This window comes from Megascapheus bottae, chromosome 1 (genome assembly GCF_031878675.1).
Source record: "Megascapheus bottae isolate mThoBot1 chromosome 1, mThoBot2.hap1, whole genome shotgun sequence".
In the NCBI taxonomy this organism is placed as follows: Eukaryota; Metazoa; Chordata; class Mammalia; order Rodentia; family Geomyidae; genus Megascapheus; species Megascapheus bottae.
In genome coordinates, this window is record NC_143509.1 from 25,246,323 (window position 1) to 25,267,023 (window position 20,701).

Sequence of the window (20,701 nt, forward strand, 5' to 3'; positions counted from 1 at the left end):
TGATGAGGTCCTGAGAATTTGTCCAGGCCAGCCTGGATGGTAATCCTCCTAAGTAAGTAGCTAGGATTATAGATGTGCACCACTGTGCTTGGCAGTAAGTTTAATCTTTAAACTTGATCTTATGAAGTAGAAACTGCTATTCTCATACCTTTGGTGAAGTGAAGCTCAGAGAAGCAAAGTGAATTAATTGCTCAAGGTCACTCAGAAAGTGTGACTAGTGAGCTGAGGTGTAAAAGAACTAAGAGACTCTGAGTAACCCACTTCCTGGAGTGACCTTGGATTTCACAGGTGGTGTTCTGTAGATGCTGAACTAGTTGTATAGGAATTTTTTGGGAGCCAGTGTATATCTAGATGTTGCGATGGCAATTGCAAACATGAAGCAAAAGAGAAAGATGAACCAGACATGGTCTCCTTAGAGATTGATGAATGTGTAAGCTTAGACAATACTTAAAAATAAAATGGGGTTACTTATCAGCCCATTTGTTCTGGAGCTTTGCATGCACTACGCCAGTACCAGGCAACTGAATTATAGACCAGCACCTGTCACCCATGCTCAGTCTTTGCTTTGCCAGTGTGTCTCTCTCATCGTGTCCTGTGCCATTCACCTTCACTCAGTGGCACTACGATGTGATGGCATCTGTCTCTTTTTCCAAATAAAGCACCATGTTTCTCTTGGGTATTCTTCCAGCTGAGCAACTGCCATGCCTGGTGGCATAATAGAATTAGGAGAAAACAAATGAAAAACTCAATGTGGTTGGAGCCCCAGGGGGTTGTATCTCAGCGCAAAACCCAGAGCTTTGGACCGACCATTAAGGAGGGGTTCAGTGAATGAAAAGTAGCTACTGAATGGAAACCTCTCATGAGATTCTTTCACGTATCTTTGGATACGTGATGTCCAGGGTGTCAAGATGATTCGATGTTATGACCAGTAGTTTTCTTTGTGATTGAATATTGACTCAAACTGTGGCTGGGGTCCCTGAGTGTAATTCCATACCATTCTTTAGTCGGACTTATCCATGTGACAAATTCACTGAATCCAATATTTCAAAACTTATCTCTTGTTATTTTAAAGCTTTATTGTGAAACAATTCAGATGGATTTGACATGAGTATTCCTGACAGTGACTTATTTCAAAATATGATCTGTGTTTCCCTTGCCCTATGCGGGGTTGACCAAACAAAGTTAATTTGGAGTCATTTAAAGGTTTCCTGTCTTCCATATTAAGGTTGTAATATCTTACTAAGCATAAAACTGTGATGGAAAATCATAAACCCAAAGACTGTGGGAACTTTTTGAACCAGAAACTCACTTTGACTGGTCTGGTTAAGCATTGATCAATAATATTTTTGTTGTTGTTGTTGCTGTCCCTAAGCTTTTCCCCAGAAGGCTAGCACTAGCAGTTTGAGTCACAGTTTGACTGGAGATAAGAGTCTCATGGACTTTCCTGTCAAGCCTGGCTTCAAACCATGATCCTCGGATCTCAGACTCCTGAGTAGCTAAGATTACAGGTCTGAACCACTGGTACCCAGTCAACAACATACTTTCAAATGAAAACAAATAAAGAGAAACCTTTTGCTGCATTAGATTGCCTCCCCCTTGTTTTTTTTTTTTTCTTCTTGTTTTTGTTTTTTGGCTCTTGGGTCTCATGATAGAGCTCACAATCCTTCTTCCTCTACCTCCCCAGTTCTGGGATTTCAGGTGTGCACTACATTCTTGAAATTTAGACTATTCTTTACTAATCAGTCTTGGTTTTTAGAACTTTTTTTTTTTTGTGGTGCCAGTCCTGGGGCCTAGGCCCAGCCCCATGTGCTAGTTCTTAAAGAAACATTAGACAAATGACTGTCTTTGGTTTTGATAGAGCATCAGAAGCATCAGTGACTAATAGAATGCTGTGTGATTCTTGACCTATTAATTTCTTGTTCTTTCTCCTTTTAGGTCCTGCTGAAGTTCCCATGATGTCACCCAATGGATCCATCCCTCCCATCCATGTGCCACCGGGTTATATCTCACAGGTACCACCACACTCACTGTGTCAACTCTCATTTCCCAGAAACTCCCTTCATGACTTTACTTATCAGAAAGCAGGGTAGGACTGAATGCCTTTGTTTTTGTGGCAGCAAGCAGCACTTCCCAGATCTTGCCACTTGGGGTGCCAGAGAGTCAGAGAGAAATGGACACAGGCTCTTGGGCTGCTCTCTCCCAAGCTGGGTGACCACATCTGATGTCTGGAATGTGACACTGAGTGTCCTGCTTTAGAAATGTCTTTTCATCTATCCTACAATTTACTTAGGACTTAATTAGCAAAAATACTAGCAATGACATTAAATCCAGCTGGGTGCCAGTGCCTCATTCTTGTAATCCTAGCTACTCAAGAAGGTTGAGATGTGAGAATCTCAGTTCAAAGCCAGCCTAGGTAGGAAAGTCTGAGAGATTCTTAATCAACAATTAACCACTGAAAGAAGGCAGAGATGGAGATGTGGATCAAGTGGTAAAGCACTAGCCTTGAACAAAAAAAAACACTAAGGGACAACAGCCAGGTCCTGAGGTCAAGCCCCAGTACCAATAAAAAAAAGGGGGGGGGAGCTACCCTCTGGTGTAAGAGTTCCATTTCCAAATCTCTGAAGTGACATAGGTAGACATGAAGAATTATTCTGTTTGATGTGAGCATTTGGCTGTTTGTCCTTAAATTGATTTGAATTTTGGTTTCTTCTTCAGTAAAATAATTGCAATAGCAACCTCAGGGTGTATTGGAAGAGAAAAATGTTCAGGAGGATGAAGTTATTGTCCTGTACCTAGATAGGATGTAATGTGCTCCTGGGTACCTTTAAGCAGTGGATGGTGAATACTTGAGATACGTTCCTGTCATCACTGACTTCTTATCTGTGTGTCTCTTGCCTAGGAAATGACACTTCACCAGCCAGCTGTCCTTTCCTCTCATTTCCCTTCATCCTCCTTCACCTCAGCTCCCCTCCCCTGCTCTCCCATTCTTGTTCTTGGTTACCTGACTGTAAGGACATGATATACACATTAGAAAAATAAAACAGGGGGCTGGGAGTTTGGCTTAGTGGTAGAGTGCTTGCCTAGCATGCACAAAGACCCTGGTTCGATTCCTCACTGAGGAAAAAAAGCCAGAAGTGATACTGTGGCTCAAGTGGCAAAGCTCTAGCCTTGAGAAAACCCAGGAACAGTACTCAGGCCCTGAGCCCAAGCCCAGGACTGGAAAAAACAAAACAAAACAAAACAAAGCAGGTAAAAAAACCTAAAGAATATGAGGTGACAGTCACAATATTGATATTTTGCAGGTTATATCCTTTCAGAGCTTTTCTCCCATGCCTTCACCTGTTCTCTGTTTGCTTTTAAAAGCATATTAAAAACCTGCATATTTAATTTTTAATGATTTCTGCAAGAGTGAGAAAATAATTGGCAACTTCATAGGTAATTTATTGGAGCTCAGGAAGGAGTGAAAGATTTCTCTTTCTGTGATGTAAAAAGTTATCCATAAGGCAGACCATAGCCACTGTCATTTCTTTTTCCATTCTTTCATGTGAGTCAAGTGGGGAAAGCCCTCCATCCCTCCCCCTGTCCCCTTCCTCCCCACCCTTCCCCCCTGCTACCTTGTTGGTGAGTTTTTCCCTGTTGGAAATAAATGCTTTGTTTTTGACAAGTCCTTGCAAAAAAGACTCAGTGGATGGAAAGGGAGCAAACAGCCTCTGCTAGGTGGGACATGAGATGATGAACATCTTTGTCTTTACAGTTGTCACCTAACAGAAAAGCACAGGGAATTCAGATTTCCATAATGTTCACTATTCATGAATTGTAAGGAAGTGTTTCATTCCATTGACTACCAACACTTCTCACCATTGTGGTGTCAAAAATCACACCTCCTTTCATGCTCTCCATTCACTTAAGGAAGCCCATTCTACCTCCAGTATTCTTGCTAGTGGCTGATGCCTATAATCTAATCTCAGCATCTCAGGAGCTGAGAGTTGAGGATTAAGATCAAAGCCAGTCTGGGCAGGAAGGTCTATGAGACTCTTACCGTCAATTAACCAGTAAATGGCCAGAAGTGAAGGCATGTCTTCTCAAGCAGTAGAGACCCAGGCTTGGGTGAAAATGCAAAAAGTGAGTGTGACTCAGCACTGGCATCTAAAAACCAAAAAGTACAAATCAAAACATCCAGCATTTCGTTTCCATCAGCAATCAGCCTTTTCTTCCTAGTGCTATGTGCGGCTGTGATCATATTAAATGCAAAACATTTATTGGGAGTGAGTCTTAGGGAAATTGGAGAATTTTTGGTCCAGGTCTATTTTGGATTCAAAAACAGTTTTATTGAAAAATCTGAAAGGAAAGGGCAAAAGCAAAGTTGTATCTGATGTTGGAAGCAGAGTGACACTTCTTCCCAGTGACAATTGTGAGAAAATGCTAGAAGACTCTAGAAGAATAGGAAGAATGGAGTAATTTTCATTTGGAACTGAAACGCAAGGGAGCAGCAGCCTGCAAGGCCTGTGTACAGTTCTGTTTTATACCCTTCACCAGCCTCCTGTGGTGCTGAGGATGGAACTCTGGATCTTGTGCGTGCAAGGCAAATGCTCTAGCACTTTTTTGATTGGTCTCCTTGACTACAAGATGTAGTGAGAGTTTCACCTTTCACTATTATTTTTGGGGTACTGGGGTTTGAACTCAGGGCTTTAGTCTTACTTGGCTTGCTTGCTCACGGGTGATGTTGTAGCACTTGAGCCATACCTCCAGCACCAAATTTTGCTGATTGATTAATTGGAGATAGAATCTAATGTATGTCGTGGGTCTAACTGTCCATCATGCCCCTCCTCCCTGGGGCGCTGGGCCTCCTACTATAATCTTCCAGATCTTCACCTCCTGAGTACCTGGAATTATAGGCATGAGCTTGCCTTAAGGTTCCATCCTGGCTACTTCTTGTCTAGTTTCATCTGTCACACCCACACCCACAAGTACCCACGACTTGGTACAGTCGGAGGAAGAATGCACAGGACCACAGGACTGTGGTACAGGCATTCACAGGCATTCACTGTATTACAGCAAATCCTGCTGTGGTTTGGCAGGGCTTGTCTTCCTTAGTCTGAGTTGGGTGCATGGCGGGGGAGGGGAGGCTAAGTTTTTCTCTCCTTTTACATTGGCCATGGCTCTTGTGGTTTCCTCCCATCGTTAATTTTTGGAATAATTTCCATGAAAAAAATTTCTTAAGCAGATGTCCTGTGTTTTATTTTCCATGATTCCATATAAATTTTGGATATAATTTTCAAATGTTACCCAAGATGAAAAAGGACTGTGAAAAGAAAAAAGTAAAACATTGAAGTTACTGTCCTATGATTTAGGAAAACCACTTTGCTTATTTCTAGATTAACTGATACAATCCAGAAACTTTGGGTATAGAGTGTGCACACATACTATCTAGATTAACTGATAAAATCCACAATTGTTGGGTAATATTGTGTGTACACACATTGTCATTCTAATCCATTCCATTTTTTTTTTTGGTGGATTTGTTAGTGAGCCAGTTAATGAGAAATTCTGTTTCTCCTGGTGAGAAGCTATTTTGAAAAACACATTTAAATTTCACTTTGTTTATTCTTCAGAGCTGGCTAGAATTAGTCCATTGGAGACATAACCTGGACTATTGGTTGCTCTTCTCTTTTTGGCTCAGCCTGGTCAGATGATTTACAATAATTAGCCTCCTCTTGTAATTCCCACTTCATTTTATTTAGCACACTGTTAAAATCAGGCAGAAAGAACATGGGGATTGTTCTGTACCATGACAAATTGAGAGGTAGACCTCCGTTGGTCTCCAGTAATAAGAAAACCAGGTTTCTTGGAAGTTCTTTGCAAGAAATGATTTTTTAAAATGTGAAGTTAGGAAAATATTCTGTACGTTGTGAAATTTTGGAAAAGTGTAATAGAAATTATTTAGTTTCCATGATCAGATTTTAAAAATATTATGACTTGCTTTGAGGAGCCATCACAAGCAGATGTGGGAGTGCTTAAAGAAAGATACCGCTAGCAGAGTGCCAGTGGGTTATGCCCACAATCCTTGCTATTCAGGAAACTGACATTTGAGGATCCCAGCTGGAAATCAGCTTAGACAGGAAAATCCATGAGACTCTTCTTTCCAATTAATTACCAAAAAAGAATATCTGGCAACTAATAATAACTAATTTTATAGTTGTGATCATTATAGATATTGTTAATTAATACAACATTGTACTGTATCTGGGCTTTAAAACTAACAAAACTCAAAATTAGGACTATTGTCTAGTACATGGCTTCCTAGAAGGGCTTAAGAGTACCCTTTAGGTCTGAGGGTACTGTTGGGTATAGGCCGAGGGCCACAAACTCACGTGGACCTTGCCCTCTGCCTTCCAGCAACTTGCCATGCACACTGGGTCTGTGCATGTGCACCTGGGTTTCCTCCTGGCCGCTTCCTGGCCAGCCTCAGCACATTCAGCACTTTCTCTCTGGATCCGAGTGCCTCAGCAGGAATGGAAGAGTCTATTGCAGATTCCTATGGAACATTGTCAGGCATCCTCTGTTAAGAGAAGTGATCCTTCATACAGGCATGCTTTTAGATTCTTCATATAGGCATCCTTTTTTAATTCTTGGCCTCCTAATGGACTTCTTCCTGTAAGCTGTGACTTCCCTGATCTTCTTGCCACCTCCCTGGATTGTGGGTGTGATCGATGAGGTGCAGCACTGACAGTGGTAACTGGTGTTAAGGCACTGCTATTATGTGTCAGGCACTGTTCCAGGAATTTAGTAAGTCCTGACTCCATTAAGGTGGAGGGTGTTAAGAGTACAGAAACAGGTACTCAATAAATATTGGTTTTCTCTCTGTGTGTAGTGTGTGTGTGTGTGTGTGTGTGTGTGTGTGTGTGTATACATGGGTGCATGTGTTCGAATGCACGCTCCAATACTGGGACTTGGACTCAGAACCTCATACTCTCACTTGGCTTTTCTAATCAAGGCTAGCACCCCACCACTTGAGCTACACTTTCACTCCAGCTTTTTGCTGGTTTATCGGAGATAAGAATCTTAAGGATTTTCCCATCCAATCTGTCTTCAAACTGCGATCCACAGGTCCTCAGCCCCCCTGAGTAGTGGGGATTCCAGCCATGCATGACCACTGGTGCTTAAAGTGAGGGGTTTTTTGCTTAGGTGGTGTCTGTCATAGTGGGTGAGGCGTGAGGAGCTTCAGACAGAGCACACATGCCCTGAAACCCTTACTGCTGGTTCTCATGGGCTGCCCAGACTGGCTAACTCTCACTGTATAATTTACTTCTTCTGGGTTTGGAGGTAGTTGAGCTTGACAATTTGGGGGTAAGGAGCTCACAATGTTTTCAGGTTTCTGTACTTCTGAGAGGATACTATGTGAGTGTCAGGTGAAGCTCAGAACATTTGATTCTGGCTTCTGAAATCATAATTCTTTGTTCTGACATCCCTGGAAACACATAATAAGGGTTAGCCTGATTTTTTTTCCTTTATGTTATTCCTATGCTCTGTTGTTTAGTACCTGCTCTCTCTCACCTTTGAATATCTGATGCTTAGTGTACAGTATGCATTAGGCAGTAACTGCTGAAGACATGATTTGTCTATCTTTTGACATTGACCTAAGTTGAGTGGCACCCCAGAAGGAAAGGTATTTGTGTTTTAGGAGAATGGAAGACAGAGTTTTGGTAGCCTCTGAAGTTTTTGGATGTCTATGACAATAGATTTATTTATGAACCATCTTGATTAAACAAAGGATATTTCTGCCATGGCATCCCAGCTGCCTATTGCTTTCTTGCATTGTAACCAGTCCTTATGCTGGGTTGTCCTTTGTGAGAACATGGGCATGATTTCATTAGAAATGGTTCACAGAAAAAAAAAAAAGAAGAAGTGGTTCACAGCTGAATTTGATAACTAAAATGAGATGCAATTCATGTTATGGAAGAACAGTAATAAGAAATTAATTTAAAATTATTATTATTATTATTATTATTATTATTAGCCAGTCCTGGGCTTGAGCTCAGGGCCTGAGCACTGTCCTTGGACTTTCTCAAGGCTAGAGCTCTGCCACTTGAGCCTCAGCACCACTTCCGGCTTTTTTCTATGTATGTGGTACTGAGGAATCGAACCCAGGTCTTCATGCATGCTAGGCAAGCACTTTAACGACTAGGCCAAACTCCCGGCCCTATAAAATTATTTTTATACTTATTTTAGAATTCTTTTTTTCTTTTTTTTTTTCCAAGGGAAGCAAAACACAATCCTGGGTTTCTGAAAGTGTGTTGTAATATGTGCATGTATATCTTAGTCAGATGCCACAGAAGAGCTTAGAAGAACTGGAAAGGGGAATGTCAAACATCTATGTGTGTGAGCAATTTGTGGCTCCCAGAAGCTACTTAACTATCTACTTAATAATCTTAATTATCTGGAAACCTGTTTGGGGAGCATGTGTGAAGGAAAAGTATCCTTTAGCTTGATAGTAATTTTTAAATTAGTACAACCATTATCACTAAATACAGTAGTTTAGAAAGATAATGTTTTGGCTCTGTATATCTTTTGCTCCCCTCCACCCCTGCAAGAGCAATTGTTGTTTTTTCTTTTTTGTTAGTGATCTTTTTCTTAAGGATTACAGCAAAGTTATTCTTTTGGGGGGGGCTGTTTTTACAATAAAACTAAGTTTAGAGTGCTTTTATTGTGGTTAGACATAATGAAATCATTTTATTCTGGCCTGTAATCAGCCTCCTGAGGTGTAATGAGAAATCCATTTCAATAGACAGGTTCAGTTTTCAGTATTAAGAATTCTATCATATTGTTTTTAATTGATGATACCAATTATTGGTACGTCTCTTTAGCTAACTAATCTTGGCTCTTGGCTTTCTACAGCCCCCCTCTCTCTCTCCTTCCTCTCTCTCCCTCTATCCCCCTCTCTCTGCCTCTCCCCTCCTTTCTCCTCCTCTCTTTCCCTCTCCCCTCCCCCCACCTCTCTCCCCTTTTTTCGGATGCTGGTACTAGAGTTTGAACTTGGTGCCTGGATGCTGTCCCTTAGCTTTGGCACTCAAGGCTGGCACTCTACCAGTGGAGCCACAACTCTACTTCTGGCCTTTGGTGGTTAATTGGAGATGAGACTCATAGACTTTGATGCTCAGGTTGACTTCAACTTCCAATCCTCAGATCTCTGCCTCCTGAGTAGCTAAGCTTACAGGTGAGGGTCACCAGTGCCCAGCTCTTTTTGTTCTTTATTTTGGAGCCTCATGCAGGCTAGGCAGGCTGGTACGTACATCTTCAGTCCCCAACCCTACAATTTCTCTGTTCTGTGTTAGAGCCATGTCTTAGCTTACCCAGTCTTGTATTTATTTGAGATCCCCAAGGCCCCTGCTGATTCTGTCATCTCCTAGGAGTAGCCTTGTGTGTGGTGTCTGCTGGGTGAGTAACTCATATTACACCTCTCTCTCTCTCTCTCTCTCTCTCTCTCTCTCTCTCTCTCTCTCTCTCTCTCTCTCTCTCTCTCTCTCTCCTCTCTCTCCTCTCTCTCCTCTCTCTCCTCTCTCTCCTCTCCCTCCTCTCTCTCGTTTTCATATGTCAAAATCATTTCATTGAAGTCCCAGTAACCTTGTATTTTGACTTAAATGGTCCCTGTATTTCTGAAAGCCTTTATGACTGTGGAAATGTGCAGTGTTACATACAATGGGACAGAACATTGCTAGAACCAGCTCTGCCAATGTTACATAGCCCAGAAAGTTGTTTGTTTTTTTTCTAGAAAAGTCCTACAATCTATTAAAGCACACATTAAATTCATTTTCTTGGATGAAGCAGAGAAACTTCTTGAGGACAAAACCAAGTACTGGTCTCTTCAGAAAGTTACCAAATCAGAAAGCATCAGAATCAGATTGTTTCCAACTATCCTGTTTCTGTGAATTTGGACAGTACAACGTGTGCCTACTTCCAGCACTCATGTCAGAAGTTGTTGTCACTGGTTGGATTACAGAGCCAGGATAGCAAAGAAGTGATTTCTTTTCCACAGGACAAAGAAGATTATACTTAGTAGGGAACTTACCTTGCTCAGGCACAGCACATGTGTTAATCTCACCTCCTCTCCCTTTGCCTTTCTCTTCAGGTGATTGAAGACAGTACTGGAGTCCGCCGGGTGGTTGTCACACCCCAGTCCCCTGAGTGCTACCCCCCAAGTTACTCCTCTGCCATGTCTCCAACCCATCACCTGCCCCCGTACCTGACGCACCACCCCCATTTCATCCAGAACTCTCACGCGGCTTACTATCCGCCCGTCACTGTGCCTGGAGACATGCCACCCCAGTTCTTCCCACAGCATCACCTTCCCCCCACAATCTACGGCGAGCAAGGTGAGTGTACCCCAGACCGACACTGGGGGCTCATAAAACTGGGCTCACACTTCTATGCCTGGAAGTACTTTTGTTCTCCTACTAATAGAGACATATATCTACTTTTCATGTGGGAGGCGAGGCCTCGATGCTCAGATACTCTCCTATTCTGTGTGTGTGTGTGTGTGTGTGTGTGTGTGTGTGTGTGTGTGTGTGTGTGTGTTCCATTTCAAATGGCAGAGGATTGTAAAGTCTCAATATCCTTTGGGGTTTGGCAAGATCTAGCTTGGTAAGGCCACAGATCCTGTGACTAGTGCAGGGCCCTCCGAGTTTGAGACAAGCAAATACTTACCTTGAAAAGCGAAGAGCCTTGGAGCTGCCGACACTGTGTCATTTCAAAGTTTTGGCCTTGATGTTAGTTTAGTCTGAAACTCTTCTCTGTTAAATTGGATACTACAAAACCAGATAAGCCAGGTCGAAATTAGTTTTAAACCTCTAGGACTTTGCAGAGTGGCTTTCTTCAGAGTCTGAATTGAAGCACTTTACAATTTCAAACGTTGAATTGGTTTGGTTCAGATAAATTATGTGAAGGTATACCTGTTACACGGTAGTAGCACTTTTGAGCAAGTTATTATCTAACGTTCCTATAGCAGTAGCAATTTTGGTACCACTTATTTTCCTGTGTATTCATTTTAACTTTTGTCTTTTCTTGTTACAAAAAAAAAAGCTGAGCTGAGTACTTTTAAGTCAAATATCATGGGGTAATTTTTTTTTTCTGTTTTAAAGTGATCTGAAATTTAACACAATTCAAAATGATCAGGTGCTTTCATAACAGGGTGTGGAGAAATGAGAAGAAAATGTGGAATCAATAGCAATTGCAGCACCAATGTCTTCTTAAGAGTTGGATCTTTTCCTCTCTAGTCTTGTGACTCCTCCCACTCCCCCCAAAATGAAAGCACTAAGCTTATAATAGGGAATCGTTTAGAAACAAACTGGAAAACGTGATTAATTTGAGGGGGGAGTATTTAGTACTTTAACACAATATTTGTGAACTACAACAGATTCTGTGTTCTGCCCGGATGTGAGCTATATGAGACAGGTAATGTGAAGGGCCTGTGCATCTAACTCCTGTCATTCTGTGTACCTGACCTGACCCTATGTAAATAGCCTGGGAGAAGGCTGTCACAGATGTGATATATGTGACATATTTGACAGCCTTGTGACTTTAGTCATATAAAACTGATTGCCAAGGGCCAAATTAAAAAAAATGCTCCATTTGATACTGTATCTTGATCTGATTTCATTAAAATAATGAGTAATTATTTTAATCATGGAATAATGATTACCATGATAACCATGGATTAATGTCCAAATAAAAAAAGCACCTTCTTTAATTTCAAATTAAAGACACTAGCTCAATTAAATCATTGCATCAAATAATTATATACTTTTCCTACCTGAAATATGCCTAGCTAAAAGTATTTTCAACATTTGAACCCTAAGAGTTTACAGTTTCTACATGTCTTAAGTGATGATTACAGTCGTGCCTGTGTGAACGTTTTAAACCTGAAATGTAATGAATGCATATGCCATCTAGAACACTTGCCCTCCATCTGATGTCTTGCTATGCCGTATTCACACATAGGGTTGTGTTTGTTTTTGTGTGCTTTGTAGTAGGGATTGGCTATCTTGTAAAAAAAAAAAAAACATTCTTAAAGATCTTCTGTTAGCTCTGTGAACAGGAAGAAAATGAAGAGTTGAGTGAGAGTCCTGATTTTAGCCTCCTATGAAGGAGAAACCATGGTCTTCTGTTTTCCTTTCACAGGAATGGATTTGGATGTTGATTAAATGATGACTTTTTGTAGATGAGGCCCTGTTACCTTGTAAAATACAGGGACCCAGCCTGACACCTGTATCTGTGGCTCACACAGGTATCTAAGCCTAGATACACAGGAGGCAGATGTGAGGATTGTGGTTCAAAACCAGTCTGGGCAGGAAAGTCTAAGAGATTCCGATCTCCAGGTAACCACCACAAAGCCAATAGTAGAGCTGTGTAGCCTTGAGCTACGGGACTAGCACACAAGCCCTAATACAAGGACCCAATGTCTATATTATATGTTGTATTTCGATTGATGCCAAAATATCTCAAAGTTTAAAGCTCTGGATTTGGGGGGCCAGGAGTTTGGCATACTGCTTGCCCAGCATGCATGAAGACCCAGGTCCTTGGTACCACATATATAAAAAAGTCGCAAGTAGTGCTGTGACTCATGTTGGTAGAGCTCTAGCCTTGACAAAGTCCAGGAACAGTGCTCAGGCCCTGAGTCTGAGCCCCAGGACTGGCCAAAAAAAAAAAAAAAAGCCAAAATAACAAAAAACTTACCCTGTTTCTCAAATTTCTCCCTATAAGATCATCTGATCTGTTGAACAACTTAATAGTGTATGTAGCAAGGTGCCAGTGGCTCATGCCTATAATCCTAAGGATTATGGTTCAGAACCAACCCTGAGCAGGAAAGTCAGTGAGATCCTTGTCTCCATTTAACCAGCAAAATATCAGAAGTGGAGCTGTGGCTCAAGTGTACCAACCTCAAGCCAAACAGCCAAACAAGCGCCTGAGCCTCAGTACTGCTCTCCCCACCCCCAAGTGAAATATAAAAGTCAGTCATTGTGGTCTTCTCCTTTGTTCCTCTACATTTTCCTGCATGATTTATGGACCATTTCTAAATAGGTCCATGTGGCTTTTAATGATTGATTATCCCTTGATTTGTTAGAAAAGAATAGTGACATATTAAACATGTATGGTGTATACACATACATGCACACCTACACATATAACATAGATAGGTATGAAAAGTATTTGGTAATGTATTTAGGAGTTCTTCAGAGGTCAAGCTTTGACCTTGAAAGCATGTTGTACTGACACTTTAGACTGAGCATTTCTTCTTTTTTCCCTCCCTCCCTTCCTCCCTCCCTCCCTCCCTCCCTCCCTCCCTCTGTCTTTTCTTCTTTCTTTCTTTCCTTATTTTTTGCCAGTCCTGGCTTGAACTCAAGTCCTGAGCACTGTGTTTGGGCTTTTCCTCAAGGCTAATGATCTACCACTTGAGCCACAGCACTACTTCTGGCTTTTCTATATATGTAGTACCAAGGAATCAAACCTGGGTCTTTATGCATGCTAGGCAAGCACTCTACCACTAGGCCAAACTCCCAGCCCAGATTGAGCCTTTCTTTGTCCCACTTGCCATTCTAGAAATCATCCCACTTTATGGCATGTCCAGCTACATCACTCGGGAAGACCAGTACAGCAAGCCTCCACACAAAAAGCTGAAAGACCGTCAGATTGACCGCCAGAACCGCCTCAACAGCCCCCCAGCATCCCTCTACAAAAGCAGCTGTACCACAGTGTATAACGGCTACACTAAGGGCCACGGTGGCAGTGGTGGTGGTAGCAGTGGAGGAGGTGGCGGCAGTGGTGGGGGCCCGGGGATCAAGAAGACTGAACGGAGAGCCAGAAGCAGTCCAAAGGGAAACGACACAGATTTGCAAGGTAAAGCCAAGGCTGTTCTCATAAATGGGGGGAGTGTGGAGGCAGGGGCACCCTAAAGTCTACATAAGAGCATCTGGTTACCTGAATGCCTAGTTTTTCTGCTGGGAACTGTTGAATGGACCCCTCTAATTCTGTTCTTAGCAGGCAAGGCTATTGTGGCATTTGATTTTTATTTATATTTTGCGGCAGAAGAATTACTTTTTTTTTAAATCACATATAACAATATCAGTAACAAGTGTGTGTGTGTGTGTGTGCGCGCGCGCGTGTGCGTGCGTGCGCACGCGCACACGTGCATATGTATGTATATATATGTGCATGCATGCCAGTACTAGAAACTCAGACTTGTGTTTTTACATAGCCTTTTCACTCAAGGGTGTTGCTTTACCACTTAAGTGCTCTACCACAGCTCTACCTATGGCTTCTGCAGTAGTTAATTGGAAATGAAAGTCTCATAGTTTCGTCCATTGGCTTGGAACCTTGATCCTTATATCTCAGCTTCCTGAGCAGCTAAGAGTTCAGGCTTGACCCACCAGTGCCCAGCCAAATCCTGAATTATTGATTGCTGGATTTCGTAGAACTTACTTGCTGTTTGGACACCTCTTCCTCTTTCTGGAAAAAATGGTTGGAGAGCTTGGGGTTGCTCTGTGGCTCATTGTTGTTGGTGACATGAGCCCCCAATTCCTGTAGAGACAGACAAAATTGTAGTTTTCTTAGAGCTGAGGATGTGACATGGTCAGAGAACAGTTAGGACATTGGTGACTGCCCTGCTTGGCTTAGACTCAACCTTTGTCCTTTCTTAATCATTAGTTATTTTATTCCCAGAATTTCTGTGTCCTTGCCTCTACAGTGGGCATTTTCATTCCCATTATTAAGTATTGAAAATACCTAGCTCAGCTCCTAATGTTTTCCTGTGACAGTAATCCTTATTACTGGAATATTCTTTTTTTTTTTTAATTATTTTATTTCTTTCTGTCTTTTTTTTTGCCAGTCCTGGGCTTGAGCTCAGGGCCTGAGCCTGAGCACTGTCCTTGGACTTTCTCAAGGCTAGAGCTCTACCACTTGAGCCTCAGCACCATTTCTGGGTTTTTTCTATGTATGTGGTACCAAGGAATCGAACCCGGGTCTTCGTGCATGGTAGGCAAGCACTCTACCACTAGGCCAAACTCCCGGCCCCTATTGGAATATTCTTACTGCCTTCCTCATCCCATCAACGACTCCATTCATAACCACTGCGTGTCCGCCAAGGTATCTGGTCCTCATAGCAGGCATCTCCACCCCCTCATGGGCCCTCACCTTCCCCTCCTCCTGTCAGATGTTTTCTCCTGTAAGCAAGGCATCATAGGATGCTATCCCTATACCCCTGGACCACTGGCCCTGCCCCCCTGCATCCAGGTTGCTCTGGAAGAAATTGGGATTAAGAATGTATCCTGGATCTGTTGTGTGGAGTCTTACCAGCTCTCCCTGGCTTTTCCTAACCTCTTTGTGTGACCTAGCTCCAAGAGGGCAGTGGGGCATGGCCTCCCTAGCCTCCTTTATCACTTCTTATCCTTGAGGCCATTCGCACATTCCTTGTAAGCCCCAGCAGAGTTCTTTGCTCACGCTGACCCTTGAGGGACCTCCCTGCAGGGCCCTGATGTTTTCAAATCTGTGATTTCTCCATTCCCTGTTCTGTGTTATGGCTACAGCTAAATCAGATCTGGACAGGTCATGCCCTCGCTGAAAACCTGTCTGTGTGGCCCTGCTGTTGTCTATGGGCAATCTGATGGCTGCTTCTTCACTGCACCCCTCCCTCTATCCCAGCACTTTGATGCCTCAGGCTTCCCAGATCCTCAACCCGCAAATGCCAGCTTCATCCTTCATGAGCTTTCTCAGGGAAAAATCACGCAGAAATGTCTACCTTCTTTGTCTCCCAGCATTTTATTTTAAATCATGGGCATCAAATCATCAGATGTTTAAGAAGAGTAGAAAGACTTGGTATTTTTATGTAGAGTGTTGTGCAAGAAGTAAGCCTTGAGCCTGCTTGGGAGTTAAAACTCGGTTAAAATATCCAGAAGGCCTTCCGTTACTAAGACTAAAAGAATTTCCTTTGCTCCTTGTTGAGACACAAGTTTCACTTCTTCTGTTTTGTTTATGGTAGAAACCAAAGTGTGTGATATTGGGTGATAACTTGTGAGATTTACTGAGTCACTGTCCAGATTTTCAGACAGTGTTTTATATTCTCTGAAAGTAAAGACTTCTGCTACTTAGGTTTGGAAAGAAATTATATGAATTTAGACTATTAAAAAAGAAAAGCTTTGTTGAGGAGCCACTATCCAGTCATATAATAGTATCTGGTCCAATTGTATAACAATCCTTATCAAGCATGGTGGCATATGCCTATAATCTCAGCCTTAGGGAGAGTCAGGCAGGAGTATTGAATTCTAGGCTTGGGATGTATGGAGGAACCCAGGCTCAAAACAAAATAAACAAAAACAGCCCTACCCCACTTTGACATCCCACTTAATCATAATAATGATGAGTATTTGTGAAGGGTTTGGGGCAATTGGGTTGAGGGGAGAGGAATGAGAGATACAGAAGAGTCAGGATTCCATCTCTGTTGTGTGTGGGAAAGAGAAGATACAGTTGTACACTTGCTGCTGGTTACTTTTGCCAGATTCCTAGTCTTACTCCAAGAGTGGGAGTACCTTTGTAAAATCATTTAAAATCATACTGGCATGAATGGGGTGCCAATGGCTCACACTTGTAATCCCAGCTATCTGGGTCTGAAGAATGACTGTGGATAATACAGAACAAGGGACCAGGAGTTTGGCCTAGTGGTTAAAGTGCTTGCCTAGCATGCACAAAGACCCGGGTTTGATTGTTTGGTACCACATATATAGAAAAAGCCGGAAGTGGTGCTGAGGCTCAAGGGGTAGAGCTCTAGCCTTGAGAAAGTCCAAGGACAGTCAGTGCTCAGGCCCTGAGCTCAAGCCCAGGACTGGCAAAAAAAAAAAATACAGAACAAATAATTTTACTAGTCTTCAGTCTCCCTTTGGAAAATGGAATGGATGAGTTTGTTCAGTGATTTTCAAAATCTCACCCATGATGACATTCTCTCTCTTTCACTTTTTTTTTTGGGGGGGTGGGGGTACTCTTCTGTAGTTCTCCAGAGTAGTAGAACATTTCACCATCAGCCAGGTATACACATATGCATCCTACAACTCCTGTGGTTTCAGGAGAACCATGAGTCTCTGTCACCATTCACAGCCATTTTTCAGGGATAGGGCCCAAGCTTTGGCCTTGCCTGCTGAGAATCTCAGGGCACCAAATCCGGGAGCTGGCAACATTTACCCTTCTGGCCTTTCCCAGAACCACAGCCCATGGATGCTGTTTCCCAGGTGCTCTAGGGAGTGACTTGCCCTCTAGCCCTTGAGAAGTGCTAGCTCACTGAAAATCAAGCAATTCCTGGCCATGGTGGGGAGGGGAAGGGGATGTTGTTGTAAAGATATATGATTTCAGATGAAGCCTATTCCTTGTCCTTCACTAACTCTGTATGACATGTTCCCATGATAACTTTAGGGTGAGAGTTCCTTCTGTGTTACAAAGATGTAGCAGCTTATGCACAGCCTTGGGTGGGGGCGGGCAGGGGGTAGGGGAAGGAAATGGTGAGAATTCCAAATATAGAAGAAAAGAACATAGAGCAGACTTGGGACATTTGACCTTTGGGATTGTGAACAATCCAAAGACCGGAGCAAATTCCACCACATAGAGTCATACTTTGTGACTCTAACTCTGAAAGGCTGGAAGAAGACACTATTCTTGTACATTCCCCCTTCAGAGATAGCCCAGGGCTATTCCCAACTGTTTACATTCAAAGGATTTCTCAGGTGGTTCCTCTGATATTTCCTCTCTCCCTGAGTTTTCTAATCACTGCTCAAAGCTTGAACCAGAGAGATGTAGCATTTACCTCAAAACAAATTGAAAAGTTTCTTCATAGTAATCATTATTCATGATAAGAAGCATCATTGCCCTATGTTAGGGGTGGCATTTTTCCCTCTAAAGGTCTGGGGGTAGGACCACTATGGGTCCATAGTCTGTCATCATGTTGAATGCCATGCCATGGGATCTGGAACGGATGGCCAGAGCCACCTGTGCAACCACAGTGGCTTTCTTTGTTTACAGTGACATGTGTGATCTCAATAAGGCCTGGAATGTGTTTTTCCTGGAATGTCTTGATCTTGGCTCCCTGTGAGAGATAATGCTGGCATTTTTCTGTTTAGAGTTGGATATGTAGTAGAGATTTGTACTTCACCTGCAGCTGATTTTTTCTTTCTTTTGCAAGGTTACTATCTTTTGAACACACATCTACCCAGGCATGCTCAGACAGGGTCTTCTGAGGACTGGAGACAATTTGGGTCAAGAATTATAGACAGAGCCCCCAGATAACTGCATTAGAAACTGTCATTTCTACATGAGTTTCAATATTACTTTGTCTAAACACCCTCAGTTTATGATAAATTCTGTGTGTTTTCTCCTGTCTGATGCTACCTCTGAATCCTGACCCTGCTAGAAATACCAAGAAACATGAAAGAAAAATTAAAAGTGAGCTCAGATCCATGGAATCCACCGTTTTCCTGCCAAGTACAGTCCGAAAAGTGAAAACAGTCCAAACAAGTCCAAATCGCTTTTAAAAAAAAAATCAAAAGGACAAAATGGATCTTTGGATGAAAAATCAAGTGACATTTTTTCTTGGCAGGAAACTGGACAATTAGTACCATCATTCCATCAAATGTGGGCTGTCGGGTCGTTGCCTCTGGGAGGCCTCGGAGACACCAGAGTGTTGTGGACTCTGTAGATTTCAAGACTTTGTAGGTGTCCATGTGTGGGTGGACAAGATGAACGTTTAGGGGGCAGGTCATTCTCATGGACTGTGTTGCTTATTAGCACACATGCTTTCTGACGTGGGTGTTACTTTCTGAGGCTCAGGGCTGGAGAAATAACTGAATAACCTTTTCTTGGAATCCAGAATGTGGCGATTTCCCTCCTGACTGTGGTGTTAACTTCCCTGGTGGAGTCACATTTGACAACAAAGAGAGAACTGGTGGCCTAAATTGTTGTTAATGAGTTGGGTACATAGTGGCTTTTATCAAGCATTATCAGATCATTATCATGTGGCCTTTTGGCTTTCTTCCCCCCAATGTCTTTCCTTTCTATTCTTTAAAAAAATATGAGCCAGTATTGGGGCTTGAGCTCAGGACCTTATACTCTTACTTAGCTTTTTCCACCCTTTACCACTTGAGCCGCAGCTCTACTTTGGCTTTTTGGTAGTTAATTGTAGCTAAGAATTATAGCTAGGACTTTCCCGCCTAGGCTGTCTTTTTAAAAATATTTTTATTGTAATTAATAGAAGGGCTACATTATATTTACCAGATAGAAGGTGCATTACTTCACAAACATTAATACCCTTTCTCATGTCTTGGTCCCCATTTCCCTCTCCCCACCCCCGCCTTCATTTTGTTTTCCCCCCTTCCCTATCCTATTTCAAATAACCAAATAAACATATTTCCTCAGATCTCAGCCTGCTGAGTAGCTAGGATTACCGGTGTGAGTCACCAGTGCTCTTTCTCCCCGGGTATTTTCTCTGTTATCTGGACTGATTTAGAAATGTTAGCTATGTGATTCTTTTCACCAGGCAGGGGAAATATTTCTGTCATGTAAATTTTAGGATTCTGTAGTCATAAAGCCATACTTGAAGCTTCAACATTGTTCACCTAAATAGACGAAGGCAGCATGTGGCAAGCTGCTTTGGGTTTCCTTTGGAAATGATCGTTCAGTGGAGGTTTGAGGGCAGAATCTTAATTGGTTTCTACCCTATGTAGTACTTAACTCCACGGAGCCATGTTATTTTCTCTGCCTTCTGGCTTTCTTGGGAAGTGATCAGAGCAGCATTTAGATGAGATCAGTACCCTTGTCTGACCAAAGAGCCCTTTAAACAGCAGGTATATGTGATGATATGGTGTGTTTCTGGTAGATCTATAGCCTTCAATTTCATCGAGTCAAAACTCTAGTGTGCTGCTCTCTGGTTTAGTTCAGTTGAATTGGGAATGTCCCTGGGTTAGAGGTCACCACCGCGGACCAGCCACGCTGGGAAGCAGATCTGATGTGAGCTGGCATTGACATGTCCCTGCTTTGTCACGTGTGAGCTGTGTGCCCTTGAACATGATCATTAATCTCTTGAAGCTTTTTCTCCATGTCTATGTAGGAAAAAGATGGTAGTAATTAATGGCACCTGTTGCACAGGACAAACATGAGCTCTTAAAACAATTTTAGACACTGAGTAAAAGCTAAGGGTTTTACGGTGTTCAAGAGCTGGGCACTAGTGACTCATGCCTGTAATCCTAGCTACTCTGAAGGCTGAAATCTGAGGATCATGATTCAAAACCCACTGGGGCCAGAAAGTCTGTGAGACTTATTTCCAGTTAGCCAGCAAAATGCTAGAAATGGAAGTATATCTCAAATGGAAGAGTGCCAGCCTTGAGTGAAAACACCAAGGGACAGTATGAGGCCCTGAATTCAAGTGCCAATACTTACTTGGGGTGGGGTGGAAGAAAGAATGAAAAATGATGTTCAGGTACTGGTGTAGAATGCCAATGATTTTTCTGGTTTTGAGGACGGTGGGGTGGGTCATTGTGGAAGAGTGAGTCCTTCCTCAGCAGTCAGGGTAAAGACAGTGCATGCCTAGATATCGGAGGAATTCAGAAAGGTATCCACTGTGACCCTCACCAACCCATAGCCAATGTGGTGGACAAAATGCAGGCCTCTCTCCTCTTCT

At 42.5% G+C, this 20,701-nt stretch overlaps 1 protein-coding gene across 1 annotated transcript in view; it reads left to right on the forward strand.

Moving 5' to 3' along the window:
• The window catches only part of Fndc3b (fibronectin type III domain containing 3B), a 273,184-nt gene that overhangs the window by 141,723 nt on the left and 110,760 nt on the right, over positions 1-20,701 (forward strand). The window contains exons 4-6 of the mRNA XM_090338767.1: positions 1,936-2,012; positions 10,127-10,370; positions 13,594-13,890. Of these exons, the coding sequence (XP_090194893.1) occupies positions 1,936-2,012; positions 10,127-10,370; positions 13,594-13,890 (618 nt within the window). The remainder of the gene's footprint in view (positions 1-1,935; positions 2,013-10,126; positions 10,371-13,593; positions 13,891-20,701) is intronic.